An 18,690-nucleotide genomic window follows, 5' to 3' on the forward strand; every position below is an offset into this window, starting at 1 on the left:
TGCTCAGTAAAAAACTGCTCAATGATCAACAGGTCTAACCAAGCATCACAACATTTTTGTCCTAGCTCTGCAGGACACTGAAGATGTCACACTGCTGCATGATGCTCACTTGAAAGAGAAATTTGCTGATTAACAAAAAAAGTTCCAATATAGAACAAATCTATCTGAAGCAACTCCACTTCTGACAAACAAAAAAAAACTGAGCCAACTTACTTCACAGTTTACATTATAACTTCATTGAAGTACTGCGGACTCCAACTTCATGTAATAAAACCATGATTTATGTATCACTCATGTCTTCTAGAATGACTTTTGCCAAATTGTTTCTCAGAGACATACTTTTAAAGCTATATACAATGAAAGCAGAAAAGAAGGTTGTCTCTACTATGTTTTAACAATGGTATGAATATTCTCCTCGATAAATGTGGTTAAGTTGCTTACATCGATGATATTAAAATTAAAAACCTGAAGTGAAGTATTTCTGTTACAGGAGCAATTTAAATAATCTGCAAAAATATCTTCAGCAAGATCCTCAGAACAAGAGAAGAAAAAAAGCAGCAATGACTATTAAAGTATATGGAAGACAAAAATACCACATTTTACTTGTCTTTGATGATATTATATTCCTGGATCCTTGAGCAAAGCCCTTTGATGTTATAGTTCTTACAACATGCCAAAAGGCAGCTCCTCACAAAGCAGGGGCAAAATGAGTTATGTTTGCTCTCTTACAAGGGTGGAACATTCGCCAATAGCTGCCCCTTTAATAAGCATGAAAACATGTGTTTTTTTGGAGGAAGGGAAGGAATATAGTTTCAAGAGAAACTGCAAAGTAGAAATTACACCAATTTTTCACGCAGAAAAATTTAAGCCTGTTGCTAGTCTGAATAAGGCCACTGGGCCTTCAGTTGCTGGATTCAAGGATCTACCTTATGGAAATGAACAGGTTTCCTACTAAATTACCCAGACGATTGAGAAGAACCATGCCAGTGATAGCAAGGAATAACAAAGCTCAGTTATGAATAAGATGAACAGAGAAAAAGATACATCTGCAATTGCAAAATCAGTTATAAATTTGGAGTCCTTGGGTAAAGGAACAACTTCTTCAAAAACCCTGGATAAGCAAGCTTCTCTGCAAGCTTACAGTGTTTTCAGTCAGCCCTCCACAAATTAAGACACTGCTAGAGATATGAGATATGAAAGAATGGTTATCAATCACAGTCAGGGCTAGCACTGGCACATAGTTCACTGGGATATATCAGATAGATGTCCCAGTCATCTATTTTCCTAATCAGGTTGTACTATGGCCCTGAAAACATTCAAGGACGGTTCAGGTTGTATCTGGATTTAAGGCCTCATCCCACTGCAGATATAACAGGCTGTGCGCTCCAGCCATTGTCGCCTTAATCATCTGCTTCTAGAGTTGTTAATGACAAGGACAAAATAGCACTAACAAATAATGACAAGTAAGATATTATGAATTGCTCTTTGTTTAGGTAGTTCCTTACTTCCCCATGTCACTCTGCCAGCTTAGGCATCCCTTCAAGAATCTATACATTGGTTGTAACCAAAGAGAGGGAAATAATTCTTCATAGTAGTAAAAGACTCCAGGAAGGTCATCTGCCCAAGAACCACCCATCCAAAAAGCAGTGAAGCAGCCCTTTTCTTCAGGAGTTCTGATGATTTTGCCACTTTCCCTCTTAGAGACTCTGCAAGTAATCCTTTTACCTATTTCAATCGTACTTGGGTTGTAGGGTGACTGCTGAAGTTATCGATTTGATTTTGTTATGAACACCGAGTATCTCTTTTTCTGCCCCATCTTTCTGGGACTAATCAGCCTTGCTAAGCAGGAATCAAGAATCACTCTCACATAGCCTGGATGCAGTTCCTGGGTGAGGAAGCTGACACTGATAAGAGTTAAGGAATTGAGTTGGTAGTCTGCATTTAGATCTACCATCCAGCTGACAGGTGAATGGTATTACTCAGTACTCTGCTGCTTCAAAGTCTTCAGGTTTCAAGCTAGTTAAGTTTCTTTCAGGCTTCCGTAGCAGCAAGGGTCAACAAGCAACGCTCACTTTCAAGGCACCTTTTGGGCTTTGTTTCTTTTTTACTCAGGAGCTCACTGTGTTCTTAATAGTTGTACCGATGACTTTCATATAATGGATCTGATGACAGGTTAGGGGAAATCAGGGCTGATACTGACAGTTTGGAAAGTCTCTTGCTGAACATCTGGAAGTATTGCCAAGAGGAATTTATTAGAGGAAAACATCTGACCACCCCCAGTCTTACAATTTTCTTCAATTGTTCCCTAACACCTGTGCTGAATCATGTAGCCTAGCAAGTTAGTACATTGTAGGGACCACATTAAGGATACCGTATTAGTAAATACTAGAGAAGAGAGAAGAAAGGTTGGGAATTTTTATGGGGAGAGGCGGGTGGCAGCAGTGTGCAATGCGGAGGACATGAGGATATAGACATTCCGGTAGAAAAAAAAAACGATAGGCAAAGAGGAGAAACAAACTGCAGAGTCACTAGTTGCCACTGTGATTCCAGACAAGGCAGGCAAAGGAAATTCCAGAAACTGCTGGGGGCTCCTTGTCTTGTTTTGTGTTTGACTGCTGGGGCGGCAGGGATCCAACAAAAGCTACTGTCTCTCGGGACAGCCTTTAGCTGCATGGATAGCTTAATTCCTGATGTTAATTAGAATGTTTTCTAAAGTACTTACCCACAGAGTGAGATAGAATCACATACTTACGCTGCACACTTCACTTAATCCATGCGCAGGCACAGTTCAGCCAAGAAGACAGACCCGGCTTTGGAGATGCATCTCTTTTATGAGACGGGGGCAAAGCCACCTCAGCAAACAGTGACAAACACAGCTGGAGATGCTGGGACTCTGCTCTCCCAGGGCAGAGCTGCGTTTCCCCAACACGGGGCTTCCATGGCTCCCACTTGTGACACCCTGCAGTCCCTGACTTCCTCTGGGCTGCCATCTGAATGACACAATCACAATAGAGACTCCACTGGAGTCCAAGGGTTATTGTCTGGGGATTTATCCCCTCCTTTTCATACAAAACCAAGCTCAAATTTCTCCCCCTTCACAGTCGCACTGCCTGCACTATCACTTGTAGATCACATGGCATGCCTCCCCAGTAACATGCATGATATATCAAATACTATAGCACGTTCCCCATGAAAACTCCAGCCTTCCCTGTAGGCAGTAGGAAACTCATTGCCAATATTCATGATGAGAAAATCATTTTAACTTCTTGTGCTTAATTTCTATTCCTAAACTGGGTTTAACAAAGTTCAGTGGCAGTTTTTGATATTGATAAGTTCCGAATGTTATCAAATGGAATTATGGTTATCATGACCCATTTTTCTCTTTATTAAAAAGTTCTTCTTATACTGGTAAATCAGTACAATTCTCACATGCTTAAACTCACTTCCATCAGCCTGGTATTGCTCTGTATCAACAGCAAACCCAAGCTTCCCAAAATCTAACCAAGCATATAGACTACACACATTTTAGATAATATCAAAATACTACTAATTAGAAGTAAGTTGTTTTCATTTTGGTTCTCATGGTCTGCTTGTTCCACAACAAATTCCCCGAAAATCTTTAAAAAGTATATCTCTTCCTTACAATATTTTTTTTTGCTTCTGAGTATTTTTTTAACTTTACTTTCAGTACTAGTGAAATTCATCATATTATGACAGAGAACCAAAATTGTTTCATTTCATAAGATCCTCTAACAGCATGAAGCTAACCCCATGGTCTTTGAGAAAGAAATTCTGCCAGCTATGGGTGTATAAAGAATCAGCAGAGAAAAAGTTTCTCAGACAGAACGGTTAGTCATGATGTGAAGAATGTGTGTCCCCTACAGATGTTATAGCTATTTATATGATAAATCCCAATCATCAATATGGGAATTTTACAGCCTTCTTTTAAGTTAATGCTCAAGTTCAAATTAATCTTCTTTTGACAATGTTTGCCTAATATTTCAGTGTTGAGCAATATTTCCTTTTTTTTTTTTTCATTTACAGTGAGCCTACTGGGCACTTTTAAAGCTATATTCCAGACTTCATACTTGCTTCAAAAGGACTTTTTTAATTTTTCAATATTTCACGCATACTTCTAGGAACATCAAGGGCCGTAACTATTGAGAAATGCTTAATAAGGCCACGTCTAGACTTGCAGGCTACCTGGAATTAACATTAGGGGTGAATTCAGAACACAGGACAGATTCTAGAATAGATCCCTACATGAACATAACCATTCTAGAATAAAATTATCTCATTCTGAGGTTTAACAGTTACCTTGAACTGCTTTGAGCAGCATGAGCTAAACTAGAACGCAACAGGTTTTTTCCAATATGACAGTATTTACCCTGTAATTGAAAGACAACTCCATGTACAGTTGGACATGAACATCTTCCCATTATGAACTGAAAAGTACAGAAAACGAGAGGAAGAAAAAGCAGCCAACACAATAGTCCTGTGGTCATATGTCATGCACCTATATGCTGGTGCTGCTGATATATCTATATAAATATATAAATATATACATATATACACACACGTGTGTGTGTGTGTGAGCATGTACATGTGTGTATATATATACATACATATACATACATATGTATGGTGTGTGTGCCTATACATACATATATACATTCACACAGGAACATCCACAAATTTCAAAATAAAGACAAAAAGGTACCTGTTTTCTAGTTTTTGGCAATCAAAATAATTTCAATGCAACAGATTTCCAGACTAACCTTCAGAAACTTTTACAAATGCAGTTCATAACCCAGCATATCTGCCTGAAAAGACACTCGCAGCTTGCTTGCCAAACTTTTCTCCAGTTTTGAGCCACGGATCTATAGACTTGCTCACTCAGGATCAGTAGAAGGGAAGTTGGGCTTGTCGCCTGGTTTTGGTTAAATCTGGAAAGGGGATGGCAAGTTTTTTGGTGGAGAAACGAAGAAAATGATATGATAAATGGGGATCAATTCAACTGTGTGAAAAGTTAAGCTGGGTGACATGTGTTGACTTTATCTGTGTTGCAGCACACTGCTCTTGCCTGAAATCTATCAGAAACAAGCTACAAACTCTAAGTGCTCACACTGCTAATCTATCAAAAATTGCTTCTTAGTGGGATAACTGAACCATAAAGGGAAGGCTTCTGTACAAAGATAATGCTGGGTTTTGTTTGTTTGTTTATTTCATTCTTAGAGTCTCTGGCCACAACTGCAGTTCTAGGTTATGAACTTTCTGTGATTTCCCTTTGTTAAAATGCTATTTTAAGCACATGTTCTGTCTGTTTTTGCTACTATGTTTTAACAACTATCTTTGGATGTGAGATGCAAAGGTGTAAGAGAAAACTGATAATGACAGATTGCTAAACCTCAGAAATGCTTTGGTCCAAATACAACATTCTGGGGGCAAAGAGCAAAGCCAGACCAGCACAACCTGTCACAACCTGGTCCCACACAGGCACAAGCACCAGTGATTCAGGACGGATCACCAGAGAGGGTAACACCTTGCAGAGGTGGCCAGGGCCAGGGTCACCTGATAGGAAAGAATGAAACTATTCAAACCAAGAACTTTTTCCAGGATTTAGGGGAAAGTGATCAAAAAGTGAAGAGGGAAAAAAAAAAAAAAAAAAAAAAACAGGAATAAATCTACGAAATTCCTCAGCCCCAGACATTCCCACACTGCATCAGTGGTGGTATACAAAGCACTTTGAAGTGGAAAGCACAAGGATGAAAACTCCTGTTGACATTCATGGTGCCTGGTGTTGACACAGCAAAACACAGTTAGTTAATCACACGCTGCAGAGAATTCTGATGCAAGTCCAGAGAACATTTAGGAGTAGCAAAAAAGAGTGGAGATATAGAGAAGATTCTGTCTCTTTCATTCTCCTTTAGATTTATATATATTTTGTGTGTGTGTGTATGTGTCCTACCATAAGTAGTCTTTACTTTCAAATCTCATTACAACTTCTATGAGCTCTGTGCTCACGGGGAGGCAAAATTGTGACAACAAGTGTTCTTAAGGCCAGGGTCATAAGGCCCTGTAGGAATCATGCTACTGAGCACCCTCAGGGAAGGCAGGCAGAGGAACTCTGTCCCTGCAGTATTTGGGTTCTCCAGCATCTCTTCATGAGACAGCCCACAGGAGCTCAAGGAAAGAAGATGGAAAAAAATTTAAAGCCCATATTTGACCTACAAAATCAGATCACAGAGGTCTGGTGACATCTACTGAGCAGGGGTTTGTCTTAGCTCTGATGGTGCCAAAAACGACTGTGCAAAAGTTTTATAGATGCTGTTCACTTCCTAGGAAATACAGCCCTGCCTCCCCTGCCAAGCTTGTCACCTCCGGAGATTGGCAGGCAGAATATGGCACGTAGCTGGAGTGCTGCTTCAAAGAAAAAAGTCAGAAAACAAGAGCCTCCGACTGTAGCATAATCCACAGAGCAAATGGAACATTCTCATCTCAACAGAAAAGTGAGCTGTTTCACATCTCCGTACCACAGTTCTGGCAACTGTATTAAAAAAAGGAAAAAAAAAAAAAAAGAGCAGCGTGGTGGCCAAATCTGTGTGAAGTTCTTCTCCCCTTGTAAAACCGTGTTGTCAAGATCTAAGAAGCAACCTTAGCATATAGTTCATTCAAGTAATATTTAAAATGAGTAACCTCAAAATCACAGATTAAAATCACAATAGAAGCAAGATGACTCAAGCATACAAGAAAAAGGATTTCTATAAATGCTTCCTGCTGTAGGTTTCACTCCCATATAACTCCAAAGATAAAATCTACTGTGGAATAAGAGGAAAGAAAAATATCTCACAATGCAAACTCAAATCATGTTGTAACTGGGATAAAAGGAAACTTGCATAAATGCTATGATTAATATATATTTTAAAATGCATATCATTCTAAGCCATCACAATCATCGTATTAAGGAAATCATACAAAGATAACATTGCCCAAAGTAAAAGATTGTCATAACAATATCAGGTTTGCTGATTAAAATAGTCTTTCCATCCTAACACAAAATTTATTTTGAATGACCTTTTCAGCCAATGGACATGTCAGCTGGTTTCAGCATGACAGGCTATTCTTAATGTACTATTGTTTAACTTAAAGGAACACCCAAGAACAGTTAACTGAGCAAGAAACAGTCTGGCATTAGGACCTCTGCTTTTCCCCAACTGTTTCCTTGTTTGCTGTCCTGTGTTTTCTGTCTTGTAAGATACACATTAACTTGTTAAACTGACCTTCACTTCCCTCCCAATCCCTACAACACATTAAAATTCTTTAAAAAGACAACTTGAGAGAGATCGCCTTTTGGTAAACCTCCTAGAGAGAGCTCTGCAGACGAGTCTGGCATGCATTGTGTACATGCATCTGTCATGAAAATTTGATGACAAATCACCTGCTTCCTGACAGATAGGCTGCACTGACTTCAAATTCCCATGAAAACCCTTTGTCTACCAGGAAGAAGAATATTCTTCTCTGAGGCAGTGATCATTCTCAAACTTTACTCCAATCCTCCATTTGCTTTAGTTTGCATTATCATTTATTTGGACAATAGTTTTTTTGGATCAGTTAAAGCCTGTCACAAGATACATCTTCCGGATCATCTTCTGGGAAAAAAGTAAGAAGACAGAAACTAATGAGGGGAAGGAAAGCAAAGTTTCAGCACTAATAATGCTGTTTTTAGATCGTGATAAGTGAAGATCCTTCCTAAGACTGACCTACCCCAGTCTGTTTAAAATTAAATTGAACTTGAACTGATAAACTACTCTTCTGAGATTAACCTGAGTAGCATACATTCGGCAAAACACTGAAAATCTAAACATACCTGAATTGGAGTCAAACTTCGTTTCTGACCTGCAAAGGAAAATAAAAAGATCGTAAGTTACAAGAAATGCTTTACGCTAAATAAGTCATTTGACAGATTGACCTCCCACCCTGCAAATATTTTATTAAATAAGATAGTTTCCCTGTGCGTGTCAATATTTGATATATTCAAGGATATTTGATCCTTGGTAATACATATTATCTTTGACATTTTGATTTTCTTACAAAGTACCTCTACAGAAAACATTTTTAAAAGACTAATCACCAAACACATCCAGAAAATAGAATATAAATTTTAAAACAGCATTAAGTTACATACTGTAAATCACAACAATTGTTCAGATGAAATAAATGCTGAAATGCTGAAATAAATTCATTTTAATTTTTGAAAATGCATTAGCAGAATTGAACTTATTCAGGAATGTTTCCAACCTATTTTTGAAGCAGACACCATTTCATTTATATCGTATGTATTGTATCCAGTGATCTGTATTTAACTGAACGACATCCTGCAAGGGTTTTGTTTGTGTGTCTCTTTAATATACTCGCTCGGTACATATGAATGCGTGGATTGATTTTCTTAAAAGTGGAAAAAGGTAAAGGGAGGTGGAAAAGAGGGAGAGAGGAAAGGAGCCAGACCTAAATTTTAACTTGTTTTAAAGCCTGTGCAAAAAGACAATGATGTGTGCATTATGCACCATTAGCTTTGGTCGTGCACTGCAGATTTTTCCCTCTCTAACAAGTAGTGTTTTCTTCTAAGGGCTTAGCACTTAGCAAATGAACCCTATAACCTGTATATTTAATAAAGGGAAGAAAAAATTAGCCCTTGTGGGAACATCATGTTTCAGATATAGGTTAATAATACTTGTAAATGTAGAAGCCTTTGAAGATCTCAATTCAACTGTGGGAAAACTTAAGTTGGGTAATTACTCTCGAGATGCTGCTGATGTGCTGTCAAGCAGAATTAACCCTCCGACGAGGCCTATCTGCAGAGGCTGCCACAGGACAGCATTGTCTATATCCCGCTCTCCAAGCAATTAGCGGGCATGTTCCCGTCAGATTGATATTGCGCCCTAACAATCCCTTGGACACACGGAAGGGGCTGTCACAGCGGGGTGCAGGCTCTGGCCCGCGGGAGTTTTGTTAAACAATGTTAACGCTGGCAGGGAAATGCATTTCCCCAGAAACTCGAAGTAGGAAATAAAATGTCGGATCCTTTCACGCTCTACCCAGCAGTGGATGTATCTTTGGAATTTACAGCTCTTCCCTTGGAAAAAAAAAAAAATCTGAAACTTCAGGACTAAGCATAGAGTTTTTTGCGTTTTTTTTCCTTCTATTTTATAATTTGTACATGCAGGTGAATGCAGGTATATTTTATACATATTGCATATATTTGTATAACTAGAATCCTAGTCCTACAGGAAGGATCTACAATACAGTTAATGAATATTAAATCCATCACAGTCAAGAAAAATGAACAAGCCCACACTGATAGTGTAAATAGTTAAAGCCATCAAAAAGGAAACAACTCCCTTCTCCTGTTTGCTCCTTCTCCATCTACTTCACTCTCAGAATTGTTTATATTTTAAATAAAACAATCACGGAGGAAAAAGACGGAATGAAGATGGTAGAAAATTCTACCTCTCCTGCATTGTTTACCTAGGTGATAAAGTACCACCAAAACCACTGCACAAAGAAAGTATGTTGCTGACCTGCCTTCAAAACAAACGGTGCCAATAACCTGCCTGGCCGCCAGTCCCTGTTGCTGTTTGGCAATGGGTTTCATCTCGTATTTATGTGTAGCAGGATAAAGGGCCAGCCCTACAAAAAGGTGCCTGCCAAGTACTACGGGGAACTCCACGGAGCTGAACTTAGAGCTCTGTGCCAGGTAAAGCTGTTTGCTCAGCATGTTATTTACAACGCTTTCCTCTAGCGGCAGTAAATGTGCTCTCTGGCTACTCTGTCTCTTTCTGGCTCATCACTCTATCATCAAAGCTGCTATCCCTGTTGGTTTCAGTAGATTTGGCCCCAAAATAGCAAATAAAGCTGGGAGTCACCAGCTAAGACAGAATTATGTGTTAAGTCATTAGGAGTAAATTAAACGGGGCTAGGATATGGGCAGCACAATCAGATTTTTCCCATTTAAATTCTCGATATTTGTGATCAGTGAGCCAAACAAATACAACAGTTTGCAGCCTGCATGGGTGAAAAACTAGACAAAACGCTTATGCCCAAATGCCCTTTCTATCAACCTGTTGACTACATTCCTGCTTATCCCTCTGGCAGCCCCCTGGCCTTTCACAAAACCCTTCACAAGATGTTGGTGCAGAACTGAAGTATTGACATTTCGATCTTTTTCAGGCATGAAGAGTTTCTATCCCAGCTCTACTTAGACAGCACCTACCACGCAGTCTGACTTACAGCTTTATAAAACACTCCCTGAAATAGGACCTAAGTAAATATTCCTCTTTGGTGTTGAACGGAGCCATAATTGTGTGATAAACCAACAAAAAGTGAACTACTTCTCCATTTATCTCTAATTATCTAATACTTTTTTGGCAGCACAGGCATTACTCTTCAGCCTGGTTAGCCACTACTCCCAAGCACCTTCTGCTGCAGACTTGGTTTTTCTTCTGCTGCAACGTGTTAAGTCGGGATGTCAGCGCACACGAGGTTGGGCTCACGGCCTCCGGTTCTCCTCATCACGGACACCAGCAGCCCGACGTGGGCGCTGGTGACGGCTCTGGGCAAGGTGGCAGAATAGGTGGTGAGCAGGGGTCACAAGAGTCACTGGGCAGTGCAGGGGGTACCAAAGCTCCAAACAGTCACAAATGACTGGACAAACCAGGGAAGTGATAGGGGACGATAAAGGAGTATAGAACTTTATCTGGCAATAGCAGAAGAGGCACGAAGGAAAACACAACATGGGAGGTAGCACTGGGAGCCCTCCGAGAGGAGGGTCACCCTTGTTACGGTCACCATGCCACCTCAGCAAAACAATGCAAAATTTAGGGCGCAATAGTATTGAAATTTTCAGATCTGAAAAAGGCAATGGAAAGGGAGGGGAAAGATAATACAGTCTTTGCCATTGCAAATAAGCAACAACTACCATTCCACAAGAATGCAATGTGTTTAAATATCACCAAGGAGATGTGCAGAGAGCAATCCTTATAGCTAGAAATCAGAAATAAAACCTTGACCTACTTATAGCAATGGCAAAACTTCCAGTGATTTTGATGGATGTTCTAGTATTTACATCTTTCTATATTCACAGTACACTAGGCAAAATATCAGAATTTAGTTGCATGCAGGTGTTAAAAATACGCTACTAAAAAAAGAATTCAATAAAATAAGGAATATAAAATTAAACACCAAAAATACCAAAAGTAAGTTCCACTACAGACAAACAACAAGAAATCCCTTATATTTTTAAAGCTACTTCAACTAAAAGGAAAAACTCTTCTGTACATTGTTATCACTGTATGTATCCTGATATTCGACCTCAGCATCCTGCCAGAAAAGATGCACCTTACAGAGCATTGACTTTACAAACTGCCTTTTATCATTTGTTACATCAAGAGGAAAAAAAAACGTTGTGCATGTTTTTGTTGCTTCTGCCCTGTGGGAGTATTCTGGAAATCAGGGAATCATTCAGAAGTATCTTTGTAAAGGTGGTTATATGACTAAGGAGAGCAAGAGGACATTTAGAAAGTGCTTTCCATTTGCAACTGCGATCTAACTCAAATACATACAACATGGGAACATAGATGCCAAGGAGCTCAACTACCAACACACAACACGCATGGAAATAGTAGGTCCCTGGAAAGCTTTAGCTAAAGGCAAGGTGTCAAAACACTTTTTAAGATCCCAGAGAGAATTAAATCAAAGATAAACAACACAGTATATGACGGCCACTTTATCTCTATGGTAAAAAGGTAGTAGGTTTGGACCTGTATCTTTCAAAAGGTGCTCTAAATCTGATGCTCAGAACATCAAATGATGAGAAAGAAAGAAAAACTGATAATGCTGATGACTATGTTCTCGCACTGTCTCTGCCTTCCCAAGCATGATGGAACCACAACTGTTCAGTGCCATGTGCTTAAGAACAACCCCAGGAGCACCTGACAGGTAAAGCTAATATGAATCTGTTGTCTGTCAGTGGCTTTTGATAAAGAGAGAGGAAGTGCACCGAATCTCTGGCCTTACATTAGAAATTTGGGTTTTTCTTTCACCCTTCTTGATGCAGTTTTTATCAGATTCAGCTTTTGTTGAGGCAAAATAAACATTTGGAGCTAATTCTGAAGGTACCACAGCTCTCAGAAAACACCTGATGAAATCTCCATAGTCCAATCTTTACAACAATTCCTTCCTCTGCAATACTAAAAGAGTCAACAACTCTTTGGCTTTCTTCCACCTTTGCATCTGCAGTTTATAGCAGGCCGTTCCTTGCAAGGTCTTGCTTCAAGGATGCTAAATGCAGCATTGGTAGGAGCAAACATTCAAAATATTGCTCCCCTCTGAAAAGGACTTTGATTGAATATGATCTCTTGCAGTTGTAAACGTGATAGCTGAAACCTTGGTACAACTTTATTGGCAAAAAAAAACTTTATTTCCTAGTGGCATCGGCAGCCAGCTGAAGAGACAGGGATCCTAGCAGATTCCTGATGCAGTCCAAGTCCAAGCCAAGTGTCCTGGCCCAGGTTTAAACAAAATAAAATCATTCCTCTCTCTTCCCAGTTTGTGTCCAATAGTATAGTCAATTCTGAGTCGGGGTATGAGCATTATTGGCTACAGTGTTTTTAATAAGCTAAACGAGGCCAGGGCCCAACTGCTCAGCTGTGCACGTGTCCCTCGAGACTGCGCTGGCCCGTACCAAGCTCACATGAACTTGCACTCTCCTAGGCGGGACCTAAGCAAGGTGCAGGGGAGCTACAGGCCGTTCCCCACAGGCACACGGACCAGGTCACTCCCTTCCGGAGGAAAGGAGAATTTAGCCCTACAGACAAGAGCCACACTGTGTCACTTGCCTTTATGCCCAGAGAACAGGACTTTGTATGTGTTTTTTACATGTATGGACATAAATCTTGTCTTTTCAAAACACAGACCATTAACTGCAAATGTTCACTAATCTTACTCATGAGCCCAAGCTCCAAATAACAAGGCAAGTTTCCAGAAAGAAAAAAATGCGAAAATATTTCACTGGAAAAATTAATACTTCATGTAACCTATATAGGAATTTATGAAATCTCCATCATGAAGGAAACTGAGAAGCCCCTGACCATTAAGTGCCAAGTAGTTCCTTGGGCAGCTGGACTAGCGAAGCAGAGTATCCTGCTGCTCTGCGGCCTGTGGAGAGATTCTGTGGTGTCTGATGTGGTGAAACTTCTCAGAGATATTTCCCAAAGTTGCACATTCCTAATGTCTCTTGCTCTCTTCCACCTTCATGTGGATTTTCTGATATAATACAATAATGTATATATTATTCATAATAATATTATCTAGTATAATCTAATAATATAGTTGAAAGCTTGTTCAGTCTTCCCCTCAAGAGGTGGCGTGAATGAGACCTCTCTCCTGATTTCATGAAGCTTATAAGGACTTACTATCTTTGAGGTTATTAAAGTCTAGTTTTAAGTTATCTAGTCTAGTTTTTAAGTTATCTAGTCCTCTGCCAAATTTAGCTGAAATTGGCCAGCAGATTGAATAATAAGGTCTTCCTATTCCGAATATTGGCACACAGCATGAGGACCCTTCCTTCCTTAGGAAGCCCTATATTAAAAAATGATTTTTAATCTCCCTTTCCAAAACAAAACAAAACAAATTGATTTATTGTGGATGGATGCTATAAGAATTTCTATTGATAAAAAGCCAAACTCAAAAAAAGTCTTTCAATACCTTGCTATTCTGTGGGTGCCTTGGGTGATTTCTGGACACGGTTTATTTTAACGTGGCAGTTATAAAAATAAAAACCTACATCTTCTATAGTAATATTCCATATCAATTGACTCTACTTGATTTTTACTTTAGGTGCATACATACACACAGTAAAGTATAACATGGAATAGGGCCAACTTTCTTCCAAGCAGGGTGACCGATGCACAGTTAATAAAAAGGAATGCCCATTTATAGTAGGGGAAATCAAATACTAAACTTACAAGTTCGCAAACATCACAAATTTTACTGTCAAAGTATCTATGAAATTCTTAATAAAATCAGTGGAAGTCACCTATATACATCCTTAGGATTATGGAAAGCTTTGTATTATTTCCTCCTATTCCTAAATACTTTCAGTAGAGATTTGCAGTACTGCAGATTCAGCAAGTCTCAGCAGTAAGTTAATCCAAGCAATCACAAAAGCTTGTCTCAATATGGCCTTGAAATATTTAAAGCACTACACTGCAGGTCTTCCTCTTTTCCTTCTTTTTTCATGCCTTCTATCTACCTCCCAGGAAATCTTTTACCTTCTGGAGATTACTCTGCCTAGCAAAAATGTGACAATATCGCTCTAGTTCTGAGTGCTGAGAACAGCTGTAGCTGGGAAACACCATCGAAAGGAAACCCTGAGTTTTCTGCTCCTGCTTGTAGCTGGCAGCCTCAGCCTACTTGCTCCTTGCATGGTCAACATTAGGCTGCAGTAGTCTGGATGATGCCTTCCCACTTACGACATCTGTGGGCAGCAACCAGCTCAGTGCAGCAGAGCTGATCTACTGGAAAACCAAGACCAGGTGGCTTGTGGATCAAGGAAAAGATGAGATTAAATGTTTTTTGTTTTTTTAAGACAGCTCTCCCTGTCCTAATCCTAATGCAGAAATCTTCCAGAGTTCAGTACTTATATGAGGGGAGTTAAAGGAACGTGGAGAATCAGCCAAGAAGCTGCCAGCTAAAGGATATTAAAAGTTACCTCTGAGCTGATTAGAAGTGCAGAATCATCTATTTGTTACAATAACTGCAACTCCTCTGCGCCACGCTTGCCAAGCACGCAGGGAGCAGAGCCTTTCCCCACGAGCGCTGCAGCTGCAGCCGGCAAACGGCGTCCCCGGAGCCCGGGCCGGAGCAGCTGCTGCCCCCCAGCTCTGCCCGGCCTTGGAAACAACGAGCATAGATCTGCAATTCTGTCACCGAGCAGCTCTTGAGGACCTAGCAGATAAATTGCTGCTCCGAACAGCCATGGCAGCTTGTAGCTAAGCGAGCAGGCGGTAACGCACCAGCTGGCTCCCGCGCGCAGCAGCCTCTCTGGAAAGTCGCTCAGGGCACCTCTCCCCAGCCTCCTGCCCAAAGCCCTTCCTGCCCAGCAGAGCCCTCAGTGCTGCCTGTTTCACTGGGCTCTCGGGTGTCTGAGGGGCCCTGCGTTTAAACCAACGCAGAGCCTTCCCTGAGCTCTACTTTCCCACAGGCATTAGAACTACCATCTAGAAACTGAAAAAAAAAGACCTTTTGGAATCACCGAAAAGATCTCATATTTGATTTCAGCTTCTCCTTTTCTTCTTCCAGACTGTCCACATTCCCTCTTTCCATGAGCAACTCGTACCGTTCTTGCTGGTAAAAGAAGCATTCATTTAAATCTGTAGGCTTTTCTGCAATGTAGCTTTCACAAGTTGTTCAAGGGAATGCATAACAGTTTGTCATCCACCAGCGACAGAGCAGACCTCAAACAGCAGCTGGTTTCAACCAGAAACTGATGAAGCAGGAGGAAACCACTGCTTGATGATACGAGCTTTTCTGATTTTTAATTCTGAACAGCCTTTTATCAGGGAGAGTTACAAAAGCTGTAGAAGCTCGTGCATGTTTTAAGGTCCTCAAGCTTCCCTGAGCTCCACAAGACCCATTACAAATCTAGATCTGGAGTGAGAACTGTTTGGTAACACCAAAGTCCTGTTGATCAAGTCCTACACTGGCAAGAGCTAGCTTACTCCAAACTGATTTTATTAAACAGAACAAGCTATTTTTGACACATAGAATTCCATTTTTTTTTTAGGAGATTAATGTCAGTCACGGTGGATAAAATTGTTCAAGTAGTTCTATGCAATCTTAACTATGAATACTATGGCAAAGCTATTTCTTAGGGGATCTCTTAGCTAGATGGCTACTGCTGATTTGTCATTTGGCCTTCTCAGAGGATATAAAGACTATTAAGGAAGCTGGTGAGCGCTACATGCTGACAGTACTTGCTGTTTACTCAAAATTTCCATTCTGTCTGATCTGACCAAGAAAAGGAGCGTATATTGTGTTTCTGAAAGCAACGAGACTTGGCCGATTTAGGCTAATTTGAACAAGGCCTTAATGTGGAGTGGTCACTTACTGCAGCTGCCAAACCTTGGCAAGGCCAACAGTTGTGTTGGCAATGAACACAATGAAGGCAATGCAGCTACCATCCACTTTGGGATGTCTAAGAAATGTTGAGAAGTCCACGAAGATAAAGTTCCAAGAAAGTCAAATAAATACATGACATGAATAAGGATGCAGCTATTTCTTTTGGTGCATGTTCAGGATAGCCAACACCATTACTGAGAATTCCTTACAGGAAGCAATAAAGGCAACAGTGGGTGATTTATTAAGACTTGGCAACGGTTTTCCTGGCCCTAAAAACTGGAAACTGACACAACAATAATATTTCTTTTTTAAAAGGAAGTCATTCTCTTAGGCTTCCCAGTTCAACCCATCCACACTGAACCTTTCTCATACAGTTTTGTGTATGACTAAAGACATGACTGTAGTGTATTAAATACTGAATAGCTTCTTTTCTATGGAAGCAGAGTAAGTCATAGACATACTTCACTCAGACCCCTTCAGACCTCCTCTTACCATGGTTGTGGACAGAATGATGTTTTTGCATAGAGTATAAGAAAATTGCTTGAAAAATTAGAGCAGGTCCAATCCTTCAAATACACGTGGCCCTTAAAAAACAGTAGTGTAGCTGTCTCTCTCTGCAAGCTGACATAACGACACACGACCTTGCCCTGCAGGCTGTCCAACCATGATAAACATGGCACACAGAAAATTAACATAATCAGGTAGAGTTCATGAGTACTAAATATTTTTTCTTTGGTGGGTTAGCTTTCTGTCAGAACAATTTGCTGCATCAATACACACTGCAGCCACACTATGGCTAGGTCCGGTGAAGGGGAAACCATGAAAAACTGCCTAGAGAATGGTGGGGGGAGCAGGGTTGCTCCTTTTAGCACAAGCCTGCAATTAGACTGGAGTAAGTGTAACACAAAACCATACCAGGGCTGTTTTTCAGGAAAGGAGTTGCTTGAGATCAGTTTATTGTCTCTCTCATTTATTGCTTTCTTTAGGCAGCTGCACTGGGATGTAGGAGACTGTCTGGTGTGAAAGTTCAGAGATAGAATAATTAGATTCAATGGCATGATTATGGATTTTATGTTTGAGCCACCTTTGATTGTGGAAAAAGTTAAAGCATGTTCTCCATAAAGCTTGGGTGGTTTCTCATAACACTAGTACAAGTAGGTAGATGAAGAGATGTTAAATTCCTAATTGTTTCTTTTATCTTTCCTGTGATAGAGACAGAGTTCTGTTTTTAAGACGTACCAAAAACCAGGTCTTTCATCTGGAGTGTAAAATTCATGTGTTCCCTGACCTTGTATGTCACATGGTAATGAAACAACGTAAATCAGAAATGTTAAAAGTTGAAGTTTGTTAATATTACTGCTGAAGCTCCAGTCTCTTTCCCGGTTAAACTGACAGGTCCATAGTCCAAATATATATATTTACAGATTACAACGACACAAAGAAAAAAATTAATGGACACCCAATGAGAACCAAATGGAAATGCAAGTTTCAGATGCTTATCTGGGTATTTTCTTTTTTAAAAAAGAACTACTTGTATGCATTTTAACCGGGCTATGGACTTTCTTTTTATTGTACTACCATCTTACTCTTAAGATTTAGTACAATAACATACATTCAAAAATTTCTTACCACATATTCTCTGCAGGACTTCAGCCTTCTGAGCTGAAGCAGTCACCAATATAGAGGAATGAATCTTTCCTAAAGATACAGGAATGAATCTTTCCTAGTTGAAGAATTTGTTATATATTGTTATTTTGAGTATGAGATCAAGGATTCTGGTCTGTTGGTTTTTGAGAATGCTAAAAAACATCTGTGTACTTCTGCCTGATGACATGGAGGTTACCGCTTATCCACACTAGTTACTAGTTAGCAGTAGTCACTAATTCCAGTGCCAGGACATTTTAGAAGTGTGCAGTCATTGCACTGTGCATCTTGGGTTCAGCCTGTGTAGATCAACATTAACAACTTACATCACTGAGGATTTGGATGGAGAAGACAGAATTGTCTTCAGGACAAGAGCTGTCCACCATGGATCTAGCAGGTGAGAGTAGATTTACCAGGCTTCCGGCTTATACTGCAGTAACTTCAAACACAGTGCAGTGTGCGCTCCATTTTATGCAGCAGAAGAGACCCTACTCTGCCTCACATACCTGTCTGTATGTTGTGTCCCTCCACACAAAACAGATGGGCCTCCCATACCCCTCCCCATTTTTTCCCATGCTTAACATCCTCTTCAGAACAACTGGCTGAATCTGATGGAGATCTGAGGTGGTGAGATCTCATGTTATAAAGGAACACAGACTGCTGGGAGATTGGAGCAGGGCCAGTCCTGGCCTTGGGACACAATTAGCAAGGCTTGTTCAGGTGCCCACTGGCCTGGGATTTATTAAAAAAAATAAAAGGCTCTCTTTCCTCCTCTGTCCTCCCATAAAATCAATGGGGAGTCTCCAAGAGAATCTGAAAACAGGGACATTTCCATATAGCTCATTTCACACAGAGAAATCCAACTCATTA

At 40.2% G+C, this 18,690-nt stretch overlaps 1 protein-coding gene across 1 annotated transcript in view; it reads right to left on the minus strand.

Annotated features, from left to right (window-relative positions):
* MSRB3 (methionine sulfoxide reductase B3) overlaps positions 1 to 18,690 on the minus strand; it is a 67,883-nt gene that overhangs the window by 32,374 nt on the left and 16,819 nt on the right. The window contains exon 4 of the mRNA XM_010222268.2: positions 7,868 to 7,896. Within this exon, the coding sequence (XP_010220570.1) occupies positions 7,868 to 7,896 (29 nt within the window). The remainder of the gene's footprint in view (positions 1 to 7,867; positions 7,897 to 18,690) is intronic.

This window comes from Tinamus guttatus, unplaced genomic scaffold, assembly GCF_059628265.1.
Source record: "Tinamus guttatus ecotype Peru unplaced genomic scaffold, ASM5962826v1 Tinamus_guttatus_pri_ptg000171l, whole genome shotgun sequence".
NCBI classification, from domain to species: Eukaryota; Metazoa; Chordata; class Aves; order Tinamiformes; family Tinamidae; genus Tinamus; species Tinamus guttatus.